Source organism: Fusarium tjaetaba, assembly GCF_013396195.1.
Source record: "Fusarium tjaetaba strain NRRL 66243 chromosome Unknown NRRL66243_c0000643, whole genome shotgun sequence".
Lineage (NCBI taxonomy): Eukaryota > Fungi > Ascomycota > Sordariomycetes > Hypocreales > Nectriaceae > Fusarium > Fusarium tjaetaba.
In genome coordinates this window covers 1-7,582 of record NW_023501839.1, presented here as the reverse complement: position 1 = coordinate 7,582, position 7,582 = coordinate 1, and the positions used below count along the sequence as shown (strand labels likewise).

Sequence of the window (7,582 nt, the reverse complement as noted above, 5' to 3'; positions counted from 1 at the left end):
TTACTGAGTTTATTTTGACACACTGTACTAAGCTTCGCTGTTTTCTCGCTCCCTGAGGGCATGGAGGAGGCACGGAAATATGCTCAAGACTAGTGATCCATGTCAGACGGGGTGTCTCTAGTCCAAACAGTAGCGCAAAGGGAGGTTGGCCCATTAAACTTAAAAGGTTATTCTACACCCGGGGACAATAAATACTTTGTGTTGCCCTCTACGAAAGCACTCTATCATACGATTTCTTACTCCATCCTTCGATATGTCTGCCTCTATTGTCATAGTCACAGCCATTCTGGCATCACTATCCTTTCTTCTCCTCAAGCATACACTACGACCCCAGAAACCTCCCTTGCCACCTGGTCCCAAAGGCCTACCACTTTTGGGCAACATCCGTGATCTCCCACCACCCGGAACACTAGAATGGCCTCACTGGCAGAGTCACAAAGAGAAATACGGTCCGATAACTTCAGTCTCTGTGCTGGGACAGAATTTTGTCATTTTGCATGACAGACAGGTCATCATGGATCTTCTGGAGACGCGAGCGATGAAGAGTGCTTCACGCCCCAAGCTGGTCTTTGCTGGGGACATGTAAGATACACATCTACTGTCGTATCTCTTATGCTAACGAGCTGTTGCAGTGTTGGATACGACGGTGTCATGGGCCTGATGCCGTACAACCGAACCTTTCGACTGCATCGCAAACTCACAGCCACCCAAGTCAGCCCCAAATCCATCACCCGATTCGAGCCCATCCAAGAGCTAGAGATCCTCAGACTGTTGAAGAAACTCCATCAAGATCCCAACAGTCAGAATCTTCCGGATCATCTGAACCAGTAGGTCTTCCTCACTACTTCAGAAGTAGATACTCACTATGCTACAGGGTGTCAGGCTCCATCATGCTCCGAATTCTTTACAACTACGAGACAGATCCCAAGAGAAATGATCACATCGTCAGCATGGCTAATCTCGTGATGGAAGAGTTTTCTCAAGCTACCGCTCCAGGTGCTTGGCTGGTGGACTTTATCCCATGGCTTCGACATATCCCAGAGTGGATGCCCGGCGCTGGTTTCAAGAAGACTGCCAAACTGTTCAGGCAGCATCTCCATCAAAACGTCCAAGATCCTTACCAATACGTCCAAGATCAGATGACTAACGGCAAGGATGATGTTTCCTACGTAGCAGGTCTCATCCAGGACCCTCAACGCAAAATAGATCCCGAGGAAGAAAGCGTCATCGCTTGGACTGCAGCGTCGATGATGAATGCAGGAACCGACACCACCGGCGCGACACTCCTTGCCTTCTTTGCAGCCATGCTCCTCAACCCCAACGTCCAAAAGAAAGCTCAAGAAGAAATCTCCCGTGTCACCGAAGACTCGCGCCTCCCCTCCTTTACCGACAAGTCAAACCTTCCATACATCACCGCCATCGCCCAAGAAGTCCTCCGCTGGCACACCCTCGCCCCAATGGGCTTCCCGCACATGACGACTGAAGACGATACATACCGCGGGTACTTCATCCCCAAAAACACTCTCCTCTTCCCAGCGGTAGCGTCTCTCACGCATGATCCTGAAGTCTACCATGTTCCGATGGAGTTCAAGCCAGAACGGTATTTCGAGCCGTATAATGAGCCGTCACCGGCAGATCTAGTGTTTGGGTTTGGGAGGAGAGCATGTCCGGGACGCTGGGTCGCGGATCAGACTCTGTTTTTGAGTATTGCGCAGACGTTGGCGGTTTTTGGGATTGAGAAGAGGGTGGATGGGGAGGGGAGGGAGATTGAGGTTGGGTATGAGCAGTTGCCGGGTGTTATTTCTCGTGTGAAACCGTTTCCGTGTAGGATTGTGCTTAGGGACGAGAAGTACAGACACTATGTCGAGTAGCCCGACTGGGATTCATTGAACATCATGTCCAAGATGTTCATAGCGCTCTGGCACTTGTCTTACAACTCTAGCCTCAACTTCTACATATGATACTTGTAGAGGATGGCCTAGGAGTGTAATCGAGAACGTAACAAGTCTAACTGATCTTCATATATGTTTTCTATGTTCTTGCTCAGAGATGGGCTAGCCCTGTACATGCTGCAGCCCAACTCTCATATGCCCGTTGCCCCCTCTGTTAGCCCTAATGTAATACGGCACAAAGACACCCTCCCTCTCATCATCGAACCCAGAACCCGTTCCCTGAACAACGAAACCTGGTGTAGACACCGCGGCATCTAACTTCCCACTGCGTCTCCAGCACGAAGTCCTCAAAGCGATATACTCCTCATCCGTCCCACTGATACACAACCTCTCCTCCTTAACCGCACTACCCGCCTTGAGCCCAACGTCCTTGAAGTGATTGTCTTCCCATGTATTATCTGCATCCTCGATACAGTACACTAGCGGCCCTCGAGCAAGTGTCAGAGTGTTTTGGTTCGTGTACGGGTGCGGAGCGATGTATCGGGGGGCGAAGTTGCCGATAGTCAGTGAGAAGACGGGATGAGCGGCCGTATAAGCTGGATCGAGCGTGAGATAGCCCTTGTGCAAGTCGACACTACCCGCACTAGGCTTCGGGTCCAGCGTATACTGATTTTGAGACCAGCCTGGGATCCTGAGTCGTATCATGGTGTTCACCGACGCGGGACTCGTAAGTCGAAACTTGACGAGTCCATCCCACGGCCAATCCGTCTCTTGCCGAAGAACAACCTCTCCCTCCCCAACCCCAAACTTCAACTCAGCATTCGTATACAAATGTACATTCACAAACATCTCTTTCTCTTTCTCCTCCCCAAAGTCCCAAAGATACCCCCCCAACGACCCGTACAAACGCGTCACATTCGGTGGACAGCACGCGCACCAAAACCACTCCTCCCTCACACTCTTATCGCTCTCCGAGCTTCCCAGCTGATTGACATACGTAAACGCCTTGCCATCGAGACTCATCGCCGTCATGACATTGTTATACAAACAAAGTTCCATGACATCACCAAACTTGGCGTCTAGCTCGATATGCAGCAGTCGCTCGGCAAGCATCATGACAGCGATGGACGCACAGGTCTCAGCGTAGCAACCGCCTTCGTCGGTGGATTGGGGGAGGAAATAGTCGCGTCCGAAACCTTCCCACTGCTTTATGGCGCCGATGCCGCCGGTGAGATACATTTTCTTGGTGACCATGTTGTCCCAGAGGCGGTATACGGCGTCTTTCCAGGTTGATGAGGAGGAGAGTCGTTGGGAGCTGAATTTATCGATGCAGAGCATGTCGGCTACAGCGGTGAGGAGATACATTGCACGTACGGAATGACCCTCGACGGTTGGTTGCTCCAGAATGGGTTGGTGAGCCTGGCAGTACCAATGAGATGCGTGTTCGGGGTACGAATCAGGGCGGTGATAGAGACTCTGGCCACGTTGCTTGGACTCCCATTCGAAATAGTGCTGTCCGTGTTGGCCTTTGTGGTTACCTCGTTCTTCGATGAAGTATCGGGATAGGTCGTAAGCGTTCTTGTTGCCGGTGACTTCGTATAAGCGGAACAGCGCCAACTCGATCTCGGGATGCCCAGGGTATCCGTGCCGTTGGTCCTCGCCCGGTCCGAAAGTGCTGTGAATCAAGGCGACGTATTTCTCAATCGGCTCCAAAAGAAGGTTGTTCTTGTAGTACTGGTGATGGGCGAGAGCTGCTTCAATGAGATGACCAGCGTTGTATCTAAAAAATGAGTATAAAAACACAAGAATGCGGCTCTTTGACTTACAACTCATGCATGTCCTGCAAATTCGTCCACCGCTTCCCCGGCTCAACAACAGTATAATGGACATTCAAATACCCATCATCCTGCTGCGCCCCTCGAATCATCTCAACCAACTCTCTCACCGCAGCGTCAATCTCGGCATCAACCTCATCATGGAGAAAATAACAAGCGCCTTCGATCCACTTCGCTATGTCGCTGTCCCAGAAGAGATGGAAGGGAACAGGCCACATGGACTTGTCCGCGTAGATCTCATGCCATTGCAGCTTGAAGCAATCGTAGCGGCCTGTCTCGCGAAGGCGCTTGAGCTGTGTGCGCAGTGTTGTCTTTGAGACCGTGGCTCTGCGACGGTGGAGGAGGGAGCCTGGTGTTATGGTGGTATGGGGGAAGATGGATTGGGGATGAGACATGTTGGCGGTATGTTGAGGTGAAGATGGCGGAGTTGAATGTCAGAAATGATTCTGGTTTGACATGATATACTGGTATTAACAATGGTATGCGGCTCATCGTGACGATTGTCGACAATTGGTGCATGTCATTGGTTCATGGTGGGCGGCCGGGACATCCCACCGGAGCTCCCACCGGGGAACAACCTCAAAGAGGGGAAACGGTCAAGTGCTCATGAGAGTGGATTGAGCAGTCGCCCAATGCCCGAAAGAGGTCTGGTTAGATAAATTTAAAGCGGCGAAAAGCCTTCTCTCGTGATGATCTTTCATCTCTCGGGGGTATGTTATCCGAGGTCTTGCGTTTTGTATTGACAAGACCAACTTGGTGGAGTTGATTTGAACATGTCGGGAAATTTAATAGCTGGTCGTCACAGAACCGTAAGATACATTGCCTTAAAACTAATAACGAGAACAAAGTATTGCTGCCATTGCGTTTCAAACTTTAGCCCAATGTGTTGACAAACCTGACGTCAATTCAATCCAATGAAGCGGATCACTCCATGGTTTCACAGGATTGGCGCGCCTAGTTTGATCATGCGATGTGACTTTTACCCCAGACTCCAGACTCTAGACCAACTCTAGCCTGATATGTCCGTTCGCGAGTGGGGACGTCCCCGACCTCGCTCTGCGTCAAATCACCTTCACAAAACAACATCAATCACGCTTCAACAAGCTTAAAAGCGCCCGAAACCTTGTTCGCAATGGAGAAGTACCAATGTTCACAGTGTACCAGAAGTTTCAAGCGACCGGAGCATCTAAAGCGACACCAAAAAGGTCACGATAGCTTGAGAGGCTTTGAATGTGATGTCTGTCACAAGAGCTTTACGCGAAGGTAAGCGGCGCGGAGTAGTTTGATGGAAGAGGTACTGATATGATGGAAGTGATATCTTGACGAAGCATGTAGCTATCCACGATCATCCGTCCGCCATGTCAAGACGCGATGTTGGGCGGCGCAGAGCGTGTTTGGAGTGCGCTAGGGCTCGCGAGAAATGCTCGAGAAACCTCCCGTGCCTGCGCTGCTCGACCAAGGCATTGGACTGCGCTTATCCCCAGACCAGAAACAAAACAGTCGAAGCATCTCCTACATCACAGACTGGTGCCGTCGCGCAAACTCCGAACCATACTCTCATCAGCCCAGTCGAGACAGTAGATCACGCGTCCCAGCCTCAGCAGGTACAATCAGATCTACAACTCCCGCTACCTTCACATCAAACACCGCATTCACAGGACAGCTCTTTCATCGACAGCGCTGGTAATGAGCAGCAACCGGGCTTTGAATATGATCTGTCCACCTACGATATCGACTGGGACTTCCCCATCAATTGGTTACCGTACGACAATGAGATTGAGACAAACTACTACTCGATCCTAGGCCTTGACATGAATCAGCCGCTTGATGCCGGTAATGCAAACATGATAGATCCGCCAGTACCCAACTTTCCCATGATCGATGCTCCGCCGCGCCGTTTATCAGCCGTAACATCGCTTTCGCCGGGGAGCGGCTTGGGTGTTTCGCCACAGTTGAGCATGAGCTCTGGACGCACCGTACCTGGAGATCTATACGCCACGAGCTCAAACGGCGCCCGACGTCCTTGTACTGCCAAGTCAAAACAGCTATTCCCTCCGCCAGGCCTTCAAGGATATACACAGCAACCTACCATTTCTCAAGACTCAAGCCTCACAGCTAAGACGCTTGCGTTCCCGGATCTGAGCCATATTATCCTGGAGGATGAAGCGTACCGAGAGTCGTTCATGACAGAGTTGACGTACAACAAGATCTGCGACGCTTTTAGGCAAACGTGCCTTGAATCATCCATGTTTCATCCGCACTACACCTCCGCCGACTTTCCATCGTTGAAGCTACTTGAATACTTCGTCAAGCTCTTTTTTGAACACTTCGACCCGATTGTTCCCCTTGTTCAACCTCATACAACAGACCTGAATGGGAATTGGGTTCTTGCTCTGGCGATCTGTGCCATCGGAAGTCAGTACACAGCTACAGCGGATATCCATGCCTGCGTCGTACCATTCCACGAATTTCTGAGAAGGACTTTGGTTACTCAACTGGAAGGATCGGATCTCAGTCTGCCGTTGGCTCAGGCTCTTGTGCTGAGTCAAGTTGGTCTGCTGTACTCTGGTGGCAGTGAACTCCAGAAGACTGCTTACGAGAGGATGGGGAGTCTGCAGAGGGTCATCACGAGATATCGTTGCCAACCTGGATCGAGAGGAGATTTATTGGGTAGTGGTGAGGGAGAGGAAGATATGTGGCGAGGATGGGTTGAAGATGAGACTTGGCGTCGACTGTGCTACTTCATTTGGGTGAGTTTATTCTGTTTTGCTTTTACCAGTGTCGAAACTGATACACAGAAGCTATTGGATCGTATGGGACGGTACTTCTTTGATGACCACCAGACAGGTACATTCAACGTCGCGGACTTGACGTTGCCGCACGATGGTCTTTGGTCACAAGCGACCTCATCAGATTGGATACAACTTTATCGCCGCGCCGAAGGTAAGCTACACTGTTCCCTGCCCAAAGAGTCATACTTACGTGTTACAAGTAAACCCAACCCTCGAAGTCGCCATCAGCTCACTCTTCCGCGAACGAACAGCCAAACCCGACCTCGGCGAATTCTCCCGCATCCTGCTCCTTCACGCAGTGTACCAAGAATACACCACCGTCAGCACATACTGCAAACGCCCTCTTTCATCATGGATCCCCCAAAACAACCCTGAGCCTCGCAGCGGCGAAACTCAACACCTTCAGCTCTCAGACTCGAACTGGCGAAACGCTGCTCTCGATTGCGTTGATACGCTCCATTGGGCTGCTAATGCTACTATAGCGTCGTTACTTGGCGCTGAGCACCCTACGGTTCTGCATCTGCACTTTTCGCGTGTTGTATTGCTCGTCCCGAAGAGGGCGATAATCACGCTGGCGAAGTATCTGAAGGCGCCGGAGGATTTGAGGAAGGAGGCTGCGAGTCAGAAGGAGGCGCTGCAGGCGGAACGAGAGATATCCGAATGGGCCCAGCAAGATGGCGTAAGCTCTTTTATGTACAAGATTGGTGAGATGCTAACGATATTGCAGTCCAAAGCTCGTCTCGCAGCGCTCCACTGCGGCTGTTTCCTCTGGCACGTCCGGCGCTACGCAAAAATGACATTCTACGAACCGCCCTGCGTATTCTGGGCGACCCTGACGCTCTGGGCATACAGTACCTTCTGCAGTAAATCACGAAGACCCGAACCACGAAGCGCATCGCCTGATCGCTCAGACGACGAGAACCCGACGTTTATAAGACTGGATCGACCTAACGATGATGAGATGGTGCAGCTGTTTGTGAGGACGGGCGTGTTGAAGGCGTATATCAGTGGTGTGGGGGATATTTACTCTGCGAATGCGCCGAGGAGGATATTGAAGGAGGGG

At 51.2% G+C, this 7,582-nt stretch overlaps 3 protein-coding genes across 3 annotated transcripts; 2 read left to right on the top strand and 1 right to left on the bottom strand.

The window, feature by feature from the left end:
- Positions 1–253: 253 nt before the first annotated feature.
- Positions 254–1,871, top strand: FTJAE_14246 (oxidoreductase; the record flags this gene model as incomplete). Its single annotated transcript, XM_037347457.1, has 4 exons — positions 254–582; positions 633–827; positions 875–1,777; positions 1,829–1,871. The coding sequence occupies 4 exons, from the start codon at positions 254–256 to the stop codon at positions 1,869–1,871; spliced, it is 1,470 nt and encodes a 489-aa protein (XP_037198749.1).
- Positions 1,872–2,054: 183 nt separating this feature from the next.
- On the bottom strand, positions 2,055–4,122 carry FTJAE_14245 (DUF1680 domain protein; the record flags this gene model as incomplete). The annotated part of the gene is made up of 2 exons (XM_037347456.1): positions 2,055–3,672; positions 3,719–4,122. The coding sequence occupies 2 exons, from the start codon at positions 4,120–4,122 to the stop codon at positions 2,055–2,057; spliced, it is 2,022 nt and encodes a 673-aa protein (XP_037198748.1).
- A 963-nt stretch (positions 4,123–5,085) lies between these two features.
- Positions 5,086–7,582, top strand: FTJAE_14244 (zinc finger zas1; the record flags this gene model as incomplete). Its single annotated transcript, XM_037347455.1, has 3 exons — positions 5,086–6,670; positions 6,720–7,198; positions 7,247–7,491. Coding segments are annotated over 3 exons (2,309 nt in total), but the record flags the coding sequence as incomplete, so codon positions are not given.